This window comes from Nannospalax galili, unplaced genomic scaffold (assembly GCF_000622305.1).
Source record: "Nannospalax galili isolate Female #2095 unplaced genomic scaffold, S.galili_v1.0 scaffold606, whole genome shotgun sequence".
Taxonomy (NCBI): domain Eukaryota; kingdom Metazoa; phylum Chordata; class Mammalia; order Rodentia; family Spalacidae; genus Nannospalax; species Nannospalax galili.
In genome coordinates, this window is record NW_008355477.1 from 4,114,803 (window position 1) to 4,138,042 (window position 23,240).

General features: G+C 38.8%; 1 protein-coding gene across 3 annotated transcripts in view; it reads left to right on the plus strand.

The window, feature by feature from the left end:
- The window catches only part of Mid1 (midline 1), a 368,155-nt gene extending 345,567 nt beyond the window's left edge, over positions 1 to 22,588 (plus strand). For all 3 annotated transcript variants that reach the window (XM_029555997.1, XM_008852914.2, XM_017803121.1), the window contains exons 8-10: positions 6,581 to 6,742; positions 12,134 to 12,341; positions 18,620 to 22,588. In XM_029555997.1, the coding sequence (XP_029411857.1) occupies positions 6,581 to 6,742; positions 12,134 to 12,341; positions 18,620 to 18,968 (719 nt within the window). In that variant the 3' untranslated portion in view covers positions 18,969 to 22,588. The remainder of the gene's footprint in view (positions 1 to 6,580; positions 6,743 to 12,133; positions 12,342 to 18,619) is intronic.
- Positions 22,589 to 23,240: the final 652 nt, after the last annotated feature.

The window sequence follows — 23,240 nt, forward strand, 5'->3', positions numbered from 1 at the left end:
GCATCCAAAATTGTGAATTCATCGGATTTCATTCTTTTCCCATTCTAGCTGGCCCTGCATGTCATGAAGAAATGCTAATTATCTACATTCCCTTTTTGTTCATATTTTATGCAGATCTTAAATTTTTTAGTAAATGTAACAAGAAATCATTCTATTTCAACACAAATAAAGAGTTGCCTCATTTTTTTCTTGAAGCAGTATATTGTCCTATTGCAAAACTGTGCCTTCATTTACCTGCCCTATTTTCTACTGATAAGCATTGAGCTTTTATTCCAGCCTCTGCAAAAAATTGCCCCAATGAATATCCCTGCACATTTCCTTTCTTGTGCATGCAAAATTATATTTCTAGTATAATCTCTTGAGATGTAATTGATAGGAAAAGATTATTTGCATTTTAATTTTGATTGGCATTGGCAAATTGCCCTTCAGAGAGGTGACATGTGGTGTTTAAAATGCATTTGAACAGCTGTAGGAGCTTCTCTTTCACTCATCTTGGACATGTATGCCATAAACTGAACATGAGAACTCTAATTTCAAGCAAGGTATACATACATCATCTATATGATTGCATAATAAATCCAAGGCCTAACTTAACTAATGTGGAACCCATAACATATTGGCTCACAAACTTCTGCACTATGGTAAGGAAAGGAAAACATCAGGAGAGGGAAAGTGACAAATACCTCTGTCTTCATTTAAGCAATTGCTTTCTCAATATTGTAGTATATTACTAGTGTAATAGGTAAGCTATGTTAGAGGTTGTATGAAAATTAAAGATGAAACTCAAAAGCTGCCCAAAGGATGGGAAAGGAAACACTTGGAGTCACTGTATACTAATAGGGCATTCTTGATCGTGTGAAGAATGCTCTTTCTCTGAAATCGTTTCTGCTCAGATTAGGAAAAAATGATTTCAGTTTTGTGTTGGGAAATAAATTTCCCCAAACTTAACAACTTAAAACAACATAATTTATTATTTCAGTTTCTATGGGTTAACCCACATCTTCCTCTTAGAGTTTCATAAGACCTAAATCAAAGTGCAGGCTGAAATGTATATTCATCTAGAAATTCAATGAACAGTTGACTTCTAGAGTCTTGTCAGTATAACTAGATAATTCCATGGTTTCTGGGTGTCTTCTGCAACCCAGTTCAGTCTGTGAGAGTATAACATTACATCCAACTATATATATGCTTCTCCTCTTTCTGTCTGTTATATGAACCTTCTCCAAAGCAAATCTCAGAATGAGAAATGGAGAGAGGTCCTAAAATTGCCAGGGCAAAGGGCATTGATACAATGACAAATAAGGAATGGGGGTCAGAAGCGATCTCCTCAAGATCCCTAAGTCAGCGATCTCCTCAAGATCCCTAAGTCAATGTCAACATGCCACTTTATCCTCAGATTGAAAGGGATTCATTTTTTTGAATATAGGGTATCTCAGCTGACTGAGCTATGGCTTAATTTACCACTGGTAGTATATGACACAGACTACCAATCCAGGATGCATCCATGGCTTAGATATTGCACAAAGAAATGCAACAAGAGCTAAACTAGTGGTCATAACAGGCTCAGAACTTTATATTGGATCATTCCAGGGAAGGGATTTTGTTTCCAGAAATTAGTTACTATGAGAAAATAAATGCAAAATGTTTAATGAGAGCTATGGACCTCTCTTAATGTGTAGCTACTAAAAGACCCATTAAACAAAATTGGCAAGAAATCTGCATTTTTAAAGGAAGGCTGATGGCTATGTCATGTAATAAAAAACACATATAATTTGCCAAGATCGTCTTCATGATACCTTCTCACACAGTCTCTACATGAAAGGCTCTTCTTGAATGCTGTTAGCCCATCCATCCTGTCATTTGAGGGAATATCCTTATCCTTTTCATATGTTTTATAGAACAACAAGATCTAATGTTGAAACTCTACCAAATATTGGATGATATTTTCAAAATCTGCCACTAGGCAATCTCTTACTGTCTCTAGGTCATGGTTCTTTCACTTTTCATATTAATAAATCATAGTTAAAGACCTTCAATTGACTCTAATGAGGGAGAATTAGATGTCTATGAAGTTTATTTAATCACATGAAGATTCTCACAAATGTACATATCTAAATGCAAAATTAATGACACTACTTTTAAAATTTTTCATTTTGTTGATAAAATTATGACTACATATGCTAATAAATTGCTTATTAGCACATAAATATGTATTTAATTTACAATGTTTCCCATGTTTTTTTCCCAAAGTACTTAAAAGTTTTTTTATTAATTTTATTTTAGGGTATGAGTGTATTACCTGCATGTGTGTTAATGCACCCATGTCCCACAATGCCCAAAGAGTTCAGAAAAAGGCATTGGATTCCCTGGAACTGGAGTTACAGACAGTTGATAACTGCCATGTGGGTGCTGGGACTCGAACCTGGGTCCTCTGCAAGAGCATCCAGTTCTCTTAACTACTGAATCTTCTCTCCAGCCACCAAACTATTTTTAATTTTATTTAAAATCTCAAGTTGGGTCCTGTTGCGAACACACCATTCCTATTATTTGCAAAGCAAACAGAAGCCATGTTTCTTGACGCCATCGTTATGAACAGTTAATTGTATGCTAGTTATTCATTGGGAAAATATTCAATAAAGTTATTAAACATAATATTATTGAAGCTGGAGAGGGGTCAGCAGTCAAGAGCACTGGCTGCTCTTGCAGAGGACCCCAGTTCGACTCCCAGCACCCACATGGCAGCTAACAATGACTATAACTCCAGTTCTAGGGGATCTGACGCCCTCTTCTGATCTCTGTGGGCACTAAACAACAAAGGTGCACTTACACACATGCAGCCAATACATATGCAAATAATAATAATAATAGTAAACCATATAGTATTTTAAAGGGAAGAAGGAAAAGGTAGCTCACTTCTGTCTAGTGTGTTAGAAAAGATAAGGAACTTTAGAAATTGAAGAATAACCTCTCCAAAGTGTGTCCACATTGCAAGATGTTTTGCAACAAAGTGTCAGTTGGCATGCAAGGCTCTGAAATCCCCAATGTAATTAAAATATTTTAATAAGATATGTTATGAAATAACTGTTTCTGTCTAATTATTAATGAAAATAATTATGAACTCAAAAACTCAATTATACTTCATCATGAGCAAATGGTCTTCTACTGCCATTGTTGTTTTAATACCTTTAGCTGAGTTGGAGTGTGTGAACAAGTGGAGCACTCAGACAATTTTGGAAGAAATGAAGTTTCAATCGGGATAGTTACATAGGTGTTCCATAAGCAGAAGAATCAAACCTGCCCACAAGTCTTGGCACAGTGGAATGTCAAGGCGACCAAATATTGCTTGAGCAAATTCTGCATGGTATGTTATTGTAAGAATTTAGGTAGTATAGACCGACGTAATACAAAATTAGCAACAAAGTAAAGGTGCCCTTCAAGCCACCCACTTATATCCATGACCCTAAAGAAAATTGTCAGTGTTATTTTCTTGGCATTTAAAATCAACTTCTCATTGATTATATTGATAATAAATAATAATAATAATAAAAATAAAGTAAGAGCAAATGGTTAGTATTTTTGAACTGCTCAGTGTAAAGCCGCCAAATATACTTTTACTACTCTTTAAGTATTTTTTTCTTTTAATAGTGAAGGAAAAATTTAGTGACCTCTTCAAAATAATTAATATAGTCAGAGTCCCCTTCTTTGTTGCTGTTTAGAAAATATTTCTGAAATATTACATCTTTGTTAAGATTTGGGGTTGGAAACTAAGTGGCAGTTTATAGCAATTTTAGACATCTGCTTTATCATGTTGCTAAAAGCATGCCCCAGTACATCAAAACTGTCTTTAGGTTTGTGCAGTGATTTTTAAATGAAAGTTTATTAAAATATTTTAACATTTTCTTTCTTTGACCATGCAGAAATGTCACCGTAGCATGGACAATTAAACAGGAACAATGTAAAAGGACTCAAATGGATAGGATTCTCATTTAAATCTGCTGAATGCTGTTACTGTTTACCATTAATACTTGACTGCTGTTGACAAAGATCTAAGATATGAGTGGATTATCTTAGGCAATACAAAAGCTAATTTTCATTTTATTACTATTGTAATAATATTATTCAATACCTTAAAGTAAATTGTAGGCTTCTTGGAGCATGGAACTCAGAGTCCAAAACGACCCTACATTGGTCATATCAAAATCTAATATTTGGCTGTAGCAGGCTTCAGAAATATGGGGTTTATTATAGCCACAAGTTCTAGAAAAGTTATAGAGAGAAAGGATCCAAAGGCACATACAATAGGAAATTTTCTTTGTTACTATAGTATCTGAGGGTATTTTCTGGGTTTTGCCTAAGGAAGACTTGGGAAGAGAGAACATAGGGCTCAGCATTACAAAAACTTGGGGAATAAGAAGAGGATGATGTCTCTACTCTATTATGAAACTCACACTCCCATATACTCCAACTCTCCTGTGAGTCTCAAATTAATTCATTGCCTTATGCTTATTTTTTCAAGTTTCAAGGTCTTGTGATGAAAATGGTCACATGTAGAAATGAAAACAACATCACAGTATTCACAAGGCGAAATAATTCACTGGAGTGTACCTGAAAACGCTGTACAGTCAAGACAGAAATCATGTAGGGCTGGGGAGATGGTTCAGTGGATAAAGCACTTGCTGCACAAGCATGACCAGATTTCAGATCTCCAGATCCTTCATAAATTTAAAAAAGTTGTATTGACCACCTGTAATCTCAGCATTCAGGAAATAGAGATGGGATCCACAGGTCAAGCTAAGTATTCAGACTTGTGAGAAGCTCCAGTTCCATTAAAGACCCTGCTTTAATAGAGAACAATCAAGGAAGGCACCTGATGTCAACCACTGGCATACACACACACACACACACACACACACACACACACACAAGTATGAATACATACACATGCACACCACACATAGGTACATACACAAGAAAGATACAAAGCATGTGAAGTGCAATTTCAAATCAGACAATTTTTCAAAGGGAATTCTCATCTATGATGATACCAGGAGGAATTTTTTAACTCAGAAGTCAGAGAAAACATATAGTACAATTCAAAGACAGACTTTGGGGAGCCTGTGACTACCTTGCAATGCTATGCAAGTATTTGTGGCTTGGTGCAGATGTGCATTTGTGAATTTCTTCTCATAGAAAGGTTTTAGTAGATTCTCAGAAGGCTGAGACCACAAAAAGATTCAGGAACTGCTTCTTGAGCATTCAGTTAGGCATAAATTGCCTCAAGATCAAAAGATCTAACTCTTTGACTTGCAAATAAACCTAAAAAGAAGGAGAGGGGAGGTGAGTTTGGAGCCCTTCAGGAAGTGAAGGATCTGGGTCTCTCCCAGGGACTAGTGAAGAAAACTCAACAGAGAAAGGAAACTTCATGACAGCCAGTCACCAGGGAGATGGAAAAAGGTTCTATTGGAGGGGAGATTGATGGGTGGAGAGAGGAGACTTGGGCCTGACACCAAAAAGATGTTTCTAGCATCAGCCAGCTGCAAAACAAAATGGACTTCCTTTTTCCTTTGTTCTTCCAAGCCTCATAAATCCTTGGCCTGTTCCTCAGCCCACATCCTGCAGAGTGGAGCCAGGGGATCAGGACTGTTCCAGTCTGGAACCAGGCATTCCCAGGGCAGCAGCTGATCAAAACGCCCTGTTTCCCAGTATCCACACTGGGCCCCAAGCCACCCATAGATGCTGCTGCTGCAGGTTCCCTTATGAATATCTTCTGAATCTCCACTAATACCCTAAAGATCATTTCTATAACTCTGCCATCAGAGGTTGTTTGGACTGGGCTAACCCATGCTAGGTTTACTGCTGCATTGAACTAAGGATGCCCCCTGTGTCTCATCTGTTGGAATGAGACTGGTCAAAAAATGTTGCACCTCCTGTCAATTGCAGAGAAACAGAGGCTCAACAGCAACAAATACACTGTCATTTGGGCCTCAGGCATTCACTTAGTAAGTCACATGACCAAGCCCAAAGTCATATGGTAAGGCAATATACCCGATCTTTCTAGAGGGAGCAGGTGCAAAGCTACTTTGGCTTGAATATAGAGCAGGAGAATTGGAGACAAAATGTAATCTACTATGCTTGTGTTGATGAGGCCAGCTTCTAATGCATGGTTTGGATCTCCTCATCTGTGAGTCTCAGAGTTCATGAAATCCAAGCTGGAATCACCAGTGTAATGCAAGAGGGGTGAGATGATGGGGGAACAATCAGTGGTTGCTTTTGTTTTTTCTTCACAGCACTTAATAACACATCATGTGCATGGTCAGTGCATAAAAGCCCAGGAAAAAAACACCTTTGTTGCACCTATTCACAAAGACCAGAGTTTTAAGGGTCTTGTCCAGACAGAATACTCAAGGAAAACCTACAATACAGATTGATCTCTTGCAAGAGGCAGGATTCTGAGCACTATATTATTGGTTATCCTGTATAAAAAGTGAGAAACTACTTCACATCCTAATGTTTACAGTTCCAATAACCTAATATTCTGCAAACATTGCTTGCACTTGCACCCATCTGGTTGGTTTTGCAGGTCTGTGTAACTCAGCCGATAGCTGGATGATTGTGCCCAATATCAAGCAGAACCACTACACCGTGCATGGTCTGCAAAGTGGCACTAAGTACATCTTCATGGTCAAGGCCATCAACCAGGCAGGCAGCCGCAGCAGTGAGCCTGGAAAGTTGAAGACAAACAGTAAGTGCTGTGAACTCGATGGAGTTCATCTTGCATTGCTCAACTTTTGGCTAACTCTCTCCTCCCCACTTTTTTTTTCTTTTTCCTTCTCTGACTAAGGCACCACTGATAGCCACAGAAAAAGCAATTAAAGGGCTAGTATAGAATACTGGGAGTTTTAGCAGCTACCTCTGAGTTTTAAAGCTGATTTTCTGACTTCTAGGCTTCTTTAACTTCTTCACACATCATTGTTCTAATTTCTTAAGTAAATAATTCTGGAAGAGTTCTTGTGAGAAACAGAACAGGTATATGTAGAGGATAAGGGCTCTGTACATGGTAGATAGCATTCTTTCTTTTTCGAAATTTTTTTATTCGTTATTTTTACTTTATATGAATGCATTGCCTGCATCTATGTTACTGAACCCGTGCCATGCAAAGCCTGCGGAGGTCAGAAGAGGGAGTCAGATCCTCCGGAACTGGAGTTACAGACAGTTGATAGCTGCCATGTGGGTGCTGGGAATTGAACCCCAGTCCTCTGCAAGAGTAGTCAGTGCCCTTAATGGCTAAGCCATCTTCCAGCCCCAGTATTTTTTCTATAGCAGAAAACACATTAATAACACCTTCTTGAGAAATCATTTTATCCCAAGCTGCTGATTGGGTGTATAGTTTTCAATCGGAGACAATGGTACCTTTTTTCCTACAATCATTGCCCATGTGACATTTAATACTGTCTAAAGACCTTTTGGATATTTTTGGTTATCACAACTGGCAATGGTACTTCTGGCATCAAGAGAGTAAGTAGAAAACAGGCATAGGAAGCATCCGTAATACACAGGAAAGCCCTCATCTCAAACTTCGATGCAGCCTGTCTTTGCATCTCATGGGTCTGTCATCTCTGTGTCACTGTCTTCATGTGTTTTGATTTACCCTCGCCTCTTACTTTACATCTTTTTGATGTAGAAATATATTATGTCAATATGGTGCCATGTCATGAGTTTGCCAGTCAACAGAAACAAATAATGACTTTTCAAGGGGGTACTCTCATTTAACCATATCTTTGATTCCCCAGGGCATTGTACAACATGTGTTGGTTGTAGAGGGCCAGCAAAGGGTAGAAGAAGAGCATCATATTAAGCATGAGGAAACCGAGGTTCTGTTCTGCCACATGGTATTCATGTGGTCGTGTGGCTAATTTCTTTACATTTTCTTAAATAAAACCATTTTATTTTGTAATAAGGATAGATTCACAGAAAACTTATAGCCATTACAGAGAGTTCTGTATACCTTTACCCAGCTTCTCTTAATGTCAACATCTTACATAATCTTTGAAACCTTTGTCTCAACTAAGAAATTAACATGGTACATTCCTTTTGGCTAAAATCTAAGCTTTATTCAGATTTTACCAGTATACTCTCTACTATTCAGTTCCTGTCCCAGGGTCCAGTCTAAGACCTCACAATGCATTTAGTCATCCTTAACTTGTAAAATAGGAATAGTTAGCATCATTTATAAACTGTCCCAAAGATAAACTGGAAAAACATCTGAGAACATAAGGAAGTCTAATATGCAACGCTTTGCTAAAACCACATGGCACATGGCAACAGTCCCATGCACACTCAGCTCAATAGGTTTTTATTTGCATTCGAACATGTTTTTGGTCCCTACAAAACTGCTGCATCTCCCAGTGAGTTGGGATGCTGTACAACATGCTGAGGATACTGTGACCACATTCAACTCCTTCAGCAGTGCTTCTCTCAAGGAGTTTGGGGACTGTCAGGGAAGAAAGCATGCTAGACCTTAGTGGTCATTCCATTTGTGAAAGCTGTCATGGAAGTAACTCATGATACTTCTGGATTTTCAAAAGAGTATATTCCTATACAGCTTTTGTATTGCTTCACGGCGAGGTATGATTAGGGGATGGAAGAAGCATTGTTCCATGTGGATGGAACAGCACATGCAAAGGCCCAGAAAAAAGATCATGTTTGTGGAGCAGAAAAGTGATCAGCAAGGAAGGCTTAAGTTGAGAGGATGGACAAGCTAGGAAACTAAAGACAAAAACCTGTTTGTAAACATAGGTACAGCGGTGCAGAGCTATTATCCCAGAACTCAGAAGGCTGAAGCAGGACACCAAGTTTCTGACCAGCCTGAGGTAGCTAGTGAGACAACACCCTGAGCTTGATCTGAAGTACTACAGGAAAAAAGTGTTGGGGGGAAAAAGCTAGCTATGCCTGTTCCCACAGGCCTGTAATCTTCCGCACAGGGTGATCCAAAATTCAAGGCCAGTTTCATCTACACAGTGAGTTTTAAAGCCAGTCTGAGCAAATTAGTGAGATCTTGTCTCAAAATAAAAAGCAAAAAAAAAAAAAAAAATGGCTGGCGATGTAATTCAGTAGTAGAGTACTTGACTAGTCTGAGTGCCTGTGCATGCATGCACACATACATACAGAGAGAGAGAGAGAGAGAGAGAGAGAGAGAGAATCCTGAACCCACGATAAGTAGCTGGTTTTTGAAGAGCAGGGTTACATAGGGGAAAGTAGAGCGTGACTGAGGATTTGAAAGAAAAAAAATGACGCTATGACGTGGTGAGTGCATTACAAATAAAAGCGAGCCTGACACCTGGGAAAACTGTTGAGAGGTTATTGCACTACAGCAGTAGCCAGAATAGGGTCATCTCTACACGAACTGTCTGATGAATTAAATTGTTTAGTAAAGCAACTGTTCATTTCCTTCGCAAGCTAATTTGTCCCCGGTGAGGCCAAAGTCTGGAAGTTGAAAGGAGTGGGCAGTGGTTTTTTTGGAAACGCTTTTGCTGCCCTGGAAAAATTTCCTCAGTGGGAAACCAGGGCTTGAGCCCAGTGAAGCTGGCGGGCCCCTGCTGTGTATGTGAGTGACTGAGAGGGGGCGCCAAGGCAGGTAGGACATTGTAGGCAGTTCCTTCCCATTACAGCCCCGATTTCTCTGAACATTCTGCTATTACTCACTGGCAGGAGGCCAAGCAGCACTCAGATCTTCATAAAAGATGAGCTAGCTCCATGATGGAATTTCTTCCTCCTCTGCCCATTAGCATCCAATTATTTTTATTCACATTTATCTTTTGCCTTTAAAAGGGTGGGCTGGAAAGATGGCTCAGTGGTTAAGGACACTGACTATTCTTACAGAGGACCCAGGTTCTATTCCCAGCACCCACATAGTGGCTAACAACCATCCATAACTCCAGTGCCAGGGGATCTGACGAATTCTTCTGACCTCTGAGGGCACTGCACAACACGAGTCCACTTATACACGTAGGAAATACACTCATACATATAAAAGTAATAAACTATTTTTAAAATAAAAAATAAAATGTGAACTATTTTAAGAAAAATATCTTTATCATTTTCTGATTCAACTCTATAGCTTATCCCTAACAGTTGCTAGCATAGTTTTCCATGAAGACTTTACTATTTAAACTTTAAATTTTAAACTGTATGTGTAATCCAGTAGATCATACAGACTCATAGAGTCCCCACTCCCTCCACAGGACCTGAGGATTTTTTCACCTCCACTTTTTAAGCTTTTCTTTGATATTGGCAGAAATGCAGAACAAGGATCAGCAAACTATAGTTCAAGAGCCAAATCTTGCTCCCTATTTTTGTAAATAAAGTTTTATTGGCATACAACCATTTACATACTTTTATCTATTTGTGGTTACTTCCTCACTGCAATAACAGAATTGAATACTCACAAAAGAAAAAAACATGACCTACGTAGCTGAAAATGTTTATTCTCTGATCTTTGACAGAAAAAAAGTGTGCTGCTCAATAACATAAAAGCATGAATTTTTGCGGTGCTGGTATTTGGTTTCGATCCAAGCAGCATCCCCTATATGTGACAGAGATATAGTGTCCCATAATCCCTCGGTTGGTTTCTCCATCCCAAACATGTATTTTTTATTTTATTATTTTTATGTGTATGAGTGTATTGCCTGCATGTATGTAAGTGCACCTGTGTCCTACAATGCCCACCGATGTCAGAAGAGGGCATCTGATCCCCTGGAGCTGGAGTTAACGAATGGTTGTTAGGTGCCATGTGGGTGCTGGGAATCAAACCTGGGTTCTCTGCAAGAGCAGTCAATGCTCTTAACTGCTAAGCATGTCTCCAGGCCCCAAACACGAATTTCTTACAGTCATATTTACCAAACATTTTTCTATGATTGCCTGGGGGCTACATACTGGGCAAATGGGCTCTCTCAGCTGCAACACTTCTATAAAGTTTGCCACTTGTATGACCATCAAGTTGTAATGTGTTTCCTGCCTTTAAATGTCTTGTACCCTACACGATGTTGAGTGACCAATACTGAACTGTCAAAGAAGTAACATCTAGATCAAAATGTCTACATATGACTCTGCCAAGATTTTCTAATAGTGAAAGTTTCAAATCACAAGGGTGAATAATGAAACAGACAACCTTATTTATTGTACATATTTGAATAAATCAAGGGGCAGAAAACCTAGACATTGCTATCATATTTTCCCTGGTTTTGTGAGCTCAATTTTTTTTAAATGAATCTATAGTCATTCTTGTGCTTAGAGTAGTTCATTTACTTTTACTAACCTCAAAATAATGCATTTAAGTGTTTAGAATAGAGTCTAGAAAGATGGCTTGGGGCTTAAGAGCACTGGCTGCTGTCATAGAGGATTTGGGTGTGGTTCCCAGCACCCACATGGTTGATAACAATTGTCCATAACTCCAATTCCAGAGGATCTGATCCCCTCTTCTGGACTCTGTGAGCATTGCATAACATGGATGTGCTTACATACTTGCAGACAAACACTCATACACAGAAGACAAATCCTAAACATGTTAAAACATATTTAGAATAGTCTTCATGTTATGAGTTGATTTGTTTGGCTTCTGCTCTGAAGTCTATTGAGCATGCATATAGTTTATGCCTGATTAAATATGCCATAGTTGAAAATAAGCTCTTCATTTTCTCTTCCTTTCCAGAATGTCCTCCAGGCTAGAATCCTCAAGATAGCCCTTATCATGCATTTTGGTTAACCCTTGCCTATTCTGTTGTGGACCAGTTAGTATAACAATACTATCTCCCTCTCTAGCCAATAGATTAGAATCTCAAGAACATATGACCATGTTCTTACTCATTTGTACTATACCTTGTACGACAGACAGAGTTCCTATTCCTTAATTATATCTTCAAATCCTGAAAACTGTAAACAAGTATCTTTATAAGTTGTTTTTAAAGGTTAAATTACTATGAAGATATACGATATGGTTTTGGGATCAGGAACATGGCTCAGAGAGTGTTGGCTTGTTTCAGACTTTTAAATCTGGCTATGAAGATGTACCATTGGTCATGTTCCAGTATATAGTGATTTTTCATTTGCTCTTTCTGTTTTGTGAACTTGTTTCCAGGCCAGCCATTTAAACTGGATCCCAAATCTGCTCATCGAAAATTGAAAGTGTCCCACGACAACCTGACTGTAGAGCGTGATGAGTCATCATCCAAAAAGAGTCACACACCAGAACGCTTCACCAGCCAAGGGAGCTATGGAGTGGCTGGAAATGTATTCATTGACAGTGGCCGACATTACTGGGAAGTGGTCATAAGTGGAAGCACATGGTAGGCAGCTTCTGTCTATTGTCCTCCAGCCATAAGAAGGCTTATCTTATTGTGTACTTTGTTAAGGACATCAATCTGTACCAGCATCCATTCAGAAGAATTAAATGCAGAAGGGCTATATCAGCAAGATTCTTTACAATAATGCTGTATAACAAACATCCCAAAATTCACTGTGGCTTCTAACAATAGCCATTTACTATTGCTAGTGGACATTTATATTTGTGGGTTAGCTGATAAAGGCTAATCTCAACTACATTTATGCTTCAAGCTGTAGGCTGGGTCAAAGTCTGTTCTGTATTTCTTTCCCCAGCACTATGAGAGTCTAGAATGGTGGTACATGACTGTAACCTAGTATTCAGGAGGTAGAGGCAAGATGAGCACTATATATAGTGAGTTCAAAGATATCATGGGCTACATGAGACCTTGTCTCAAAAAAAGGTAGATTATTTCATTCTCATTTTACAGGTTAGGTGACTAAGGTGTGGGGCCAAAGTCATAAAACTCACAGATGACTGTCAGGAACTTTATAATCAAGGGACTTCTTAAGCAGGAGTCACAAATAAAGGTCAAGAAAGTTAATGTTTTGCTTTTATATGCCAGAAATTTTTTGTTCCAAGTACTCAGCCTGGATCTGTTATAGTGGTATTTTGGGAAGGCAGCCATAGAAAATCTATATACAAATTTGGTGTGACAGAGGACCAATAGAACTTCATTTATGGAAGTTGGCAGGGGCCCAGAGTTGAACACTGGGCTGTAGTTTGTTGATGACTGCATTTAACTGCCATCCAATGCTGTTGTTCACACAAGGGTTATATACTTTTGAAATGTTATAATTACTCTGTAGAGTTTGCAGTAGTGTACCTAATAAGTGATAACTGACATGAAAGTATGACAGGGATTTGTTGAAAAGGAGTGAGTGCAGTGGGAAAGTGATCAGAGGGGGAAGTGGAAGGGATGTGAATGAGTACAATTCATTACATAAATGTGTGAGATGCAAGAAAAATTATAAATAAACACTAAAAGTCAAACCAGTGTTCAAAAGTGCATAACCTGAAGATGATGATAATTTCAACAGTGTTTGTGTTCATACAAGTGTGACAAAACACTTCTTATGTAAAAGTCCATTAGATTCAAATCTATGCAAATAATGCAATGTGTATAAGTCTTTCATAGCACCAGTACGAATCAACTGAAATCTAAGAAGCAGGATTGCATGAATATTGCCCAATAGTGGTAACTGTATTAGCTTAGCAGGTAGTTTTGCATCTATTGTCCTCCTGATTTTCTTTGCCTAGAGCCTTTTCCTGTTCCAACATCTTTTCAAAGAATGGAGGCTTCCTCCTAGGCTATGGAATACATTAGCACTTGAAATTTGTATGTGTACATATTTGTGTGTGTGTGTGTGTGTGTGTGTGTGTGTGTGCACGCACATGTGGAGGCCAGGTGTTTTCTTCGATTGCTCTACATCTAATTTTTTGAGACAGGGACTCTCACTGAACCTGGAGCTCACTGATTCGGCTACATTGGCTGGCCAGAAAGCCGTAGGACTCCTCCTGTCTCCATTTCCACTGTGCTGGGATTATAGGCACAAACCACATCTGACTTTCTACATGAATTCTGGAGGATCAAACTCAAGTCCTCAAACTGGTACTTGAAACTTTTAGCTGTGCTGAGGCAAGAAAAAACACAAAAGAAGATAGAATCCACATGTGGAAAAACAAATGTTTCTAGTTAATTAATGCGCTATATTAATCTGGGATGGAATTCAGTGTCTAAATGATTATAACCGCATTAATAATTACTTATGATAAATGTTACTATATCATTATGATCTCATTGCCATTGATGAATAGTGTGGAAATTTCACCAGACCACTTCAATTACATAAACACAGATCAGCATTACCTCTAAAACACCCTCCAGATGTCAAAACTAACTTGTGAGGGGAAAAAGAAATTCCACAATTAATTGCCATGCATTGGGTCTTTTCATACAAACCTGACTCTGTCAATTTCAGAAAATCTTGATGGACAAAGTAGTTTTATATTTCTAGATAGGTAGGTGTTAGCAAGGAAAGGGTGTCCCCTACAACTAAATCCTTGTGATACTCTGACTTACAACAGTTAATGACACACATATTTTCTCGTGAAATATAGTTTTGACTTTAAATTAACATGCATGTTATGATCCGCAATGGGGCATGTTAGCATTGCTTTGAGAAACTGTTTTTATACCTTTTAATTTCTCCATGTTTCACTGCGTAACTTAATGGAACATTACATTCTGCATGCGTCTTTCAAGCTCAATGGAAATATGTGCAGTTTCACAGATTAATGATAATATAATGCTATTTTCCTTTGCTTAATGAACTATATATTTGGTTATTTTCTTGCTCTCAAACACCGTTAATGTGCACTTGGTGTTAAGGAAATGGTGTTAACTGAATCAGTAAGAGTGGGTTCGTGCCAGAATTGCTAGACTATAAGTTGGAAGGGAAGCACAAGATTTCTAGAGTTTTCTCCCAATTTTAAGTTTCTCCTTTTCTGAATGGAGTCAGCCCTTCTTTGTTACAGTTACTTCAAAGGGTCAATTAAGGTTCAAATGGGAAATAAATATTAGAGCTCCATAATTAAAAAAAAATTGTGTGCGGCAACAAGAAGGAAACAATGCCAACATTGTTATTTTGTGATGCAAATTGGGATCCCACAGTATCTGAAAACTGGAAATAGTGCCTGGGGGGGTGAAGATAACATCCTCAAGGGAGATATTTTAAGTTGCAAAATGCAAACCTTGGTACTGGGGAGATGCCTTAATCAGTACAGTACCTGCCCCTCAAGCATGAGGACCTGAATTTGGATCACCAGCACCCATGTAAAAGCTGAATGGAGTTTTTTGGGGACAGAGACAGTCTAACCAAAGCAGTAAGCTGTGTGTTCAGTGAGAGACACTGTCTCAAAAAATAAGGTGGAGAGGAATAGAGGAAAACAGTGTTGAACTCTGGCCTCCACATGAGCACACACACATGCAAAATGCAAATCTTCCCAAAATATATTGGCTGGCTCTTGGCACATAAACAGAAGTCAATCAAGGTCCTTCAAAGAAGAAGGGAGTCAGAAACTTATAGGATCCCTGGCATAGCTGAGAATATAGGTCAAAAGTCTATTGCTCCAGTGCATGAAGTCATGATGACCTGTTGCCCACAGCCAACGCAGGGGAAGCCTGGAGTGATCTAAAGTCTGCTATTACAAATTTCACTGTCTGTCATTGAAAAGAGTGACCCAAATCCTCTTACAACTTCAGAATCCTGTGTGAAGGCACAACCCGACCTACACTCAAAGAAGGGGCTTCTGGGAAATTCTCTCTCTCTCTCCCTCTCTCTCTCCCTCTCTCAATTGACGAGAGGGAAGAGAAGATGTGGTATTGGAAGAAGACAGGCTGGCACACTGGTTAAATGGATTATCATTACATTTTTAAAAATTCAGTTGCAGGATATTAAATTAATTTTCTTTTAAACATATCTCTCTTAAAGTGATTGTATTTTAAATATGTTTTTAACTTTTGTTCGCGATTAAAAAAAATATTGAGCTATTGTACACTTCATAAAATAGTTTTAATCAAATTCAGACCACTTTCCCCAACCATGCCCCCACCCCCCACATCAGAATTCATGTATTGTGCCATACATGTTAATTCTACCCAGTCAAGCATTTGTATAATGTGAATTTTTAAAAGAATGTCATTTTAACAAAGATCAGTGACATTTTTTTCTCTGTTTAGATAAGGTACCATATGCTAATATCCAGTTGCACTAGTCTCTGCTCTAAATAATTCAGTCTTGATTAAGAGTGATGTATTTGCCTTATCTTAATAACTGTGAGATGTTTTTAAGTATTATTACAGGGCATGTCTCAGATAGGTAAAAAGAGATTAAGATGCTTAGAACGTTGTAGGAAAATTCTTAATACTTTCTTTTTCTGAATAGAATTAAAGAATATTTACAATAACTCAATGCTGTCTGATCAAAGATACTTTTAAAGATTTTTTTTAAGTTATTTACTTGTATGTGGGGTGTGGTGGTGGTTGGATGAGTATATGCCATGTGTATGGAGGTGCCAGCAGAGGCCAGAAGAGGGTGTCAGATCCTCTGGAGCTGAAGTTACAAGTGGTTGTGAGCTTCCCAGTGTGACTGCTGACAACCGAACTGATGCTGTCTGGAAAAGCAGTACATGCTCTTAACCACTGAACTACTCTTTAGCACCCTCAAAGTTGTTTTTAAAAGTTTAAAATGTAGCAGGAAATATAATTCGACTGCACAGTTTCTGGTGAGGGGAAAAACTGATGCTGTCTGGAAAAGCAGTACATGCTCTTAAAATGTAGCAGGAAATATAATTCGACTGCACAGTTTCTGGTGAGGGGAAGATATGATAAAGCGTCGATTAAGTATTTGGCCTTTTGAGACATACTAGGTTTGAATTCTGATTCTGGTACATACTACTAGCATTTTATCAGACAATACTAATAAAATATTAGTTACTGAACATTATATGCCAGCCTGTGTGACTAGGATTTAAAGCGTATTTTTCTTTTACTCTTTTATTCTGGGAGATGGAAACCTATTGTCTTTATGGTATAGTTGAGACATTGAGACTGAATGACAAAAAGACATCCTCACAAATAGAAATAAATCTTTCTGCCTTCCTTTAGCAAAGTACAATCAAAATCACAGATGTGTTACAAGTTATAATGTTTAAGGAAGGTTCAGAGAATAAGTAGTCGTGTCGCTCAGTATGGTAGCTCTGACGCATATATAATAGGCAATTCAATAAACTTAATCAAACTTAAGTACAAGCTGGGCTGGTGACTCATGCCTAAAGTCCTAGTATTTGGAAGGCTCTTGAAGGAAGACTGCTGTGTGTTTGAAGTCAATCTACACTACATAGTGAGTTCTAGACCAGTCTGGACCACAGTGCAAGACTCCAGTTAAATAATAATAACAACAACAATATTATAATAATAATAATAATAATAATAATAATAGAGGACATGAAGTTGGGGAGTTAGTAAGGTGGGGTGGAGTTTGGGGAGGGGAGCCGAATATGACCAAAATACATGGTATGAAATTCTCAGTGAAGCAATAGTTTTTTAAACTAAATACAGGTGCTTCTCTACTTATGCTGAAGTTATATCCTGATCATTCCATGGGGAAAATGAAAATGTTGGAAGTGGAAAATAAATACATTTCTGACACCTAACTTACCAAACATCATAGCTCAACCCGGCATACTTTAAATGCTCTGATACTATTTACATGAACCTGCAGCTGGGCTAACTCCTCTAGCACAAGACATATTCTGTATTAAAATCTTGATAATTTTATATCATTTATTGATACAATGTCATATGTGGTACCAGTTCTTGACCCTCAAGATGTCTAACATCATAAGAAGTACTCTAACTGCATATCCAACAAGCCAGGAAAAGATAAAAAGCCAAAACTCAAAGGACGGTTTCTACCAACTGCATATTGCTTTTATAAAGTTGAGAAATCCTAAGTCCAAAGTCAAATCCTAAGTCAGAGATTCTCTATAAATATAAATTTGATTTGTCAAGTACACCAGCCACAGTTCCAGTGCCCAATAGTCATGTGCGCCTTGTTGCCACTGTACTGAACAGAGAAGGCCACTTCAGTTGTTGCAGAAGGATCTAGATTGATTGTCAATGATCCAAAGAATTCAATTGTACAGATATTCACCAAAGAGAAAACAAAGCTGTGAAATAGAAAGCTGAAATTCTCATGCAGCATTTAAACTTCAAACAGGACTGCAGGCAAACACACTGGCCACATTCCACCCCCTGTTTTGTTTTGTTTGTTTTGTTTAGTATTTTCTTTATTATTTTTATTTTGTATGTATGATTGTATTGCCTGCATGTATGTGAGTGCACCCTTGTCATCCAATGCCACGGAGGTCAGAAGAGGGCTTCGGTTTCCCCTGGAACTGGAGTTAAGGACGGTTCATAGCCACCGAGTGGGTGCTGGGAATCAAACTCAGTTCCTCGGCGAGAGCAGTCAGTGCTCTTAACCGCTGAACCATCTCTCTAGCTCCCACCTCCTGTGTTTTTGAGAGGGACAAAGGTGCCCAACACAGTGCTGGAGTTCTTATCAAGGTTTCATGTAAAAAGAGTGATCAGGGACCATATGTTTTAATGAACCATAAGGACCACAGAGTGGATTTAGCACTGTGGCTCATTGTTTTATCATTGCTGTTTTTCCTCTGCAGGTATGCCATTGGCCTTGCATACAAATCTGCCCCGAAGCATGAATGGATTGGGAAGAATTCTGCTTCCTGGGCCCTCTGCCGGTGCAACAATAACTGGGTGGTGAGGCACAACAGCAAGGAAATTCCCATTGAGCCAGCCCCCCACCTTCGGCGTGTAGGCATCCTGCTGGACTATGATAATGGCTCCATTGCTTTTTATGATGCTTTGAACTCCATTCACCTCTACACCTTCGATGTGGCATTTGCGCAGCCTGTGTGCCCCACCTTCACTGTGTGGAACAAGTGTTTGACGATTATTACTGGTCTTCCTATCCCAGACCATTTGGACTGTACAGAGCAGTTGCCTTGAGCGTCCAGCCACACAGAGCAGCTTCCTTCGGAATAACAAAGCTTGAGGCCACAGTTTAGGGAATTGAGAAAGAAAGGCTTCAAGAGAATTATTAAATCTCCCCCAATTTGTTCACAAGCCAGCTAAGATAGGGCTCTGACTGAGAGAGTCCCATCCTTTACTGTGTTTTATATTAAGTACGGGCTTTAATAATTTCTTTAATTCTTTTGTATCTAGAGGAAAACCTACAGATTATTTATAAAACAAACATAATCGGGATTACAACTCTTAGGAATTATTTCGTTTTGCACATAATGAGGCCCCTAAGTTTATCAGCCCTTTCCAACTTTCATTTCATAACGATCTCTGGGTTTGTAGAGTTCTATGCTTATTCACTTCTCTACATATTTCATGATGAGTACATGGTAGGTCCTGTCACTTGGACAGTACATAACACAATATGCAGCTATCTTAAAAAGTCATTTTTGACCTAGTAGGAAAGTAAGCATGCTTTCTTACTCTCATTTACTTTGAGATGTTTTAAATGTGATGTCAGAAACTTGAACTGGATCAGAATGGAGAGCATGAGAGAATGGAAAGAATTAACTTGGGACCTCAGACTTAGCTGTGGCTGATGAGATAATTTGGGGAAGAAAGGTTCTAAAGCCTTTGGCCATATGTTCACCCCATTTTCCAGGGCTGAAGCTTTTGGGTTAACATTATGAATGAAATTGCAAATTGCAATTGAAAATAGTCACTTTGAATCCTACAGATTATTCAAAATTTTGTGCTGATTTGTGTTTTATCAGAAGTAGGATTCTGTTTCATAGTATAAAACTATTTCATCCTTCCTCTTACTAGTTATGTTAGGCCTGTAAAATTCTTTCATTACATTCAATAGTTGTCCTAGTTTGCCTTTCCCCAAATTAATTTTGCTTTTATTTCTGGGGCTGAGGAAATGAACATATTCTATCACAAATAGTCCAACTTTCAGTTGAGTTTGCTTTCTGGTACATCAGCACATGGACTTGGTCACTACCGTATCCAATATAAGCTCACCAAAAAACATAATATTTATGAGTAATGACAAGGGGCATCACATAAAGTGCTAGTCACCAGTATACATGCCTCTAAAGATATTATAAATAAGCTTTTATTAAGCACATTTTGAAAGATGTAGATGTCTCATTATATCCTAATATAGCTTATCATCTGAGTTTTAAGAATTCAAATCCACTATTCCCATACACACATCTGCTAATGGAATTCTTTTTATGATGTTCTGATAGATTGTAATGGTCCTTGAATTAAGGCTTTCCCAAGTGGTCATTGGCATGGGTTCATCTTGACAAGGGATGTGACCTGTATAAATGGTTTTAATTGCTAAAATATTTATCTGGGCCACTGACTCAGCCAGCAAATGTTGAACAGACTGACGGATTTAGATGTTGTTTTTAGTGATTTTGTTTTTAACCAAGTGTTTCCCCAAAATAACTCACTAATTCACTGTTTGAGCATCAGATGGTCAAAACTGATGTGCTTGCCAATGTGGACTTCAAAGAGGACCAAGCCAGCATCCTGTGTCTTTCTGTCATTTTCCTGACAGATACTGTCTTTTTTCTTAATGGATAGATTCTATATATTTACTATATTATTTATACTCAGATGGATATTTTGATAGCTACTTGAGACAATTTCACATATTAAAAATGGACACCTCACTGGAAAAAATTCATCCTTCTCTAGCAATTTAAAAGTGATTTTTGACACTATGAAAACAATCTGTATTTGCCTTCCATGAATAAAGGTTGTCTTAGTCATTTCTACACTTTGGGGTAACTGGATATAGATATTTTAATGCACTTTGTACACTTAACAGGTTCTAAATAAAATGGTCTAAAACTCAGTTTCTGAGTTTTAAACATCATGGTCTGCAGGTACCAATAAATACTATGGTTTGCCTTATGATGTTAATACATAGCATTTACTAGAAGGACACTATTACCATGAAAATGTTTTCCAGTATAAAGATATTACTCCTTAGATATCACTGCAAGCCGTTTAGGGTGTGTTTGGCTATTTTTGTAAAGACAAGACAGATTATGTTATAATTTTGTTGTAGAAGTCTCAATCTTGGCCAACTTAAAAACATTGTGGATGTAGCAGTTACTGTTTCCAGGCTGTCATATTTACAGGAAAATATGTATATGGTGAAAGGCCACAGTGTTTAATTACTGTAATGATGTAGAAAAGATTTCCATGTGGAGTTTTGAAAGTCTAAAAATACATGCTGTAAACATTTGGTACAGTATAACTCTGCATTTTCTTTAAATGGACTGGGGCCTCTTCCCAGGAAGTATTTCCATCAAGGGGCAAAAATGAGATGGCAGTGCCAATTAAATTAGTACAACAAAACTGATGTGATGCCAATGAAGGCTGGAAAGACTTGGCATCATGGGTTTGTGAATGACTCAGTTGCCAAGAGCCCTGGGCACAGAAGGACTGTAAGCTTGGTGCCATGATCACTTTTCACTGCCATGAAATTCTTAATGGCTTTTTAGCACAGGGCCAACATTTTCCCTTTGCAATGAGCCCTGCAAATTATATAATGAGTCCTTGGAACAGAACTCTGAAAGATGGCATCGCTCTTCCTAGTGGATAGAAAGAAAGAAACCTGGATCCAGAGCTGAAACTTGCTAGCCATATCATTCAAGTAGAAATCAAAATGGTGGATTAGATGAGGATGGGCCTAGGGTTAAGATTTTCTTTCCAGCTTTAAAAGAAAGTGACTTGACAAAGTGTGTACGTCTCTGATGGTTTCTGCTGGAGAAAAAGCAGACTGAATACAGACAGGCTTTTTATTATTGTGCTGACACATGGACCTTGAACTTCCTGAGCACTGAGCCAGTGCCCTCCATTCAACATGGATTTCCATTTCAGCTCCAGGCGCGCATACAAATGGCTGCAGAGACACGTGCCTGCATGCTCAGTGTATCTGGTTTTGGGAAGTTGACATCTGGCCTACCTTGGTAAAGCATTGACAGCACACAGACAATGACGGCAGCAGGAAAAATGATTTGAAAATAGTGCTTCTCATCGAAATCTTGATTCTGCTACCCTAGGAGATATTTGGCCATGTCTGGCATCAATTCTGGTAGTCACATGTTCAGGACATATTGCTACCGGCATCTAGTGGGTAGAAGTCAGGGATGGCATTAAATGTGCTGCAATGTACAGTGCTGCTCACCACAAAAAATATCAGACTCAAGACGTGAGTTGTGTCCTAATTTAGACACTATTGTTTGTTTGCTTTTTTCAACTACAAACAACAACAACAAAAAGTGAGCAGAGGTCAATACCTTCACTGAAAGGCCTCCTTCATCCTCAAAACTATTTACAAAATACTTGCCAGAATCTGAAATCTAAAGCAATTCAAGCCTGTGTAAATGCAAATTACTAGTAAGTGTTGTGATCTTAATGAGCTTAGTGTGGAAATGAGAAGCTGGTTTTCTCTCTGCCTTCATATACCAGGGCAAATTCCCTGATTCTTGAGTCAACTGCCAAGGCCCTCAGGCCAGTATTTCCTCTTGACTGCTCTTGCTTCCTGGTTCAAAATAAAATCATTTTGTGGCTCCAAAACAGATCTTTGCCTGCCTGTGTTGCCTTCCATTGTTGTGCCCAGAGAACGGACCCCCAAGAACAACCACGGAATCCAGAGGGCATGCAAGAACAAAGAGTCTTTATTTGGGCTTAACCTCGGGGTCCCAGACCTTACCAACGCAATGGATCTGTGCTGAGAGCCCCGATCACAGGGAGTGGAAGCACTTTATAGGTTTTAGACAAACAGAGGAGGGGAATAACAGAGTCACACTTTGATTGGCCCGAGGAGCCCATGCACGCCAACACACTTTTGAATTGATTGGTTATAAGGGATGCAGTCCTGGGGGCTTCTCATTGGTGGGTGCTACCCTCAGAGCTGTGGAATGTGCTGACGGTTATCTGTAGAGCCAGAAGTCTCGGTTTCTACCTTATAAGGCTGCTATATGTCTGGGCTTGTTTGACCTATAGCCTCCTGAGGTGGGGGTGGCAGGTGGAGATTAAAATATGCCTGGGCATGTCCAGGCTTGCCTGAAACAGCTAGTCAAAATGGGGTTAATATAGTTTGTCCTTTCAATCAAGCAATCAAGCAGTTTACAGAAGCAAAAAAGAGCAGTTAGTCCTAAAGAGGGGCAGGGGTCTTGGGAGTCCAGGACAGGGAGCCAAGGAGGAGGGCTTCACATTCCCCCCTTTTCT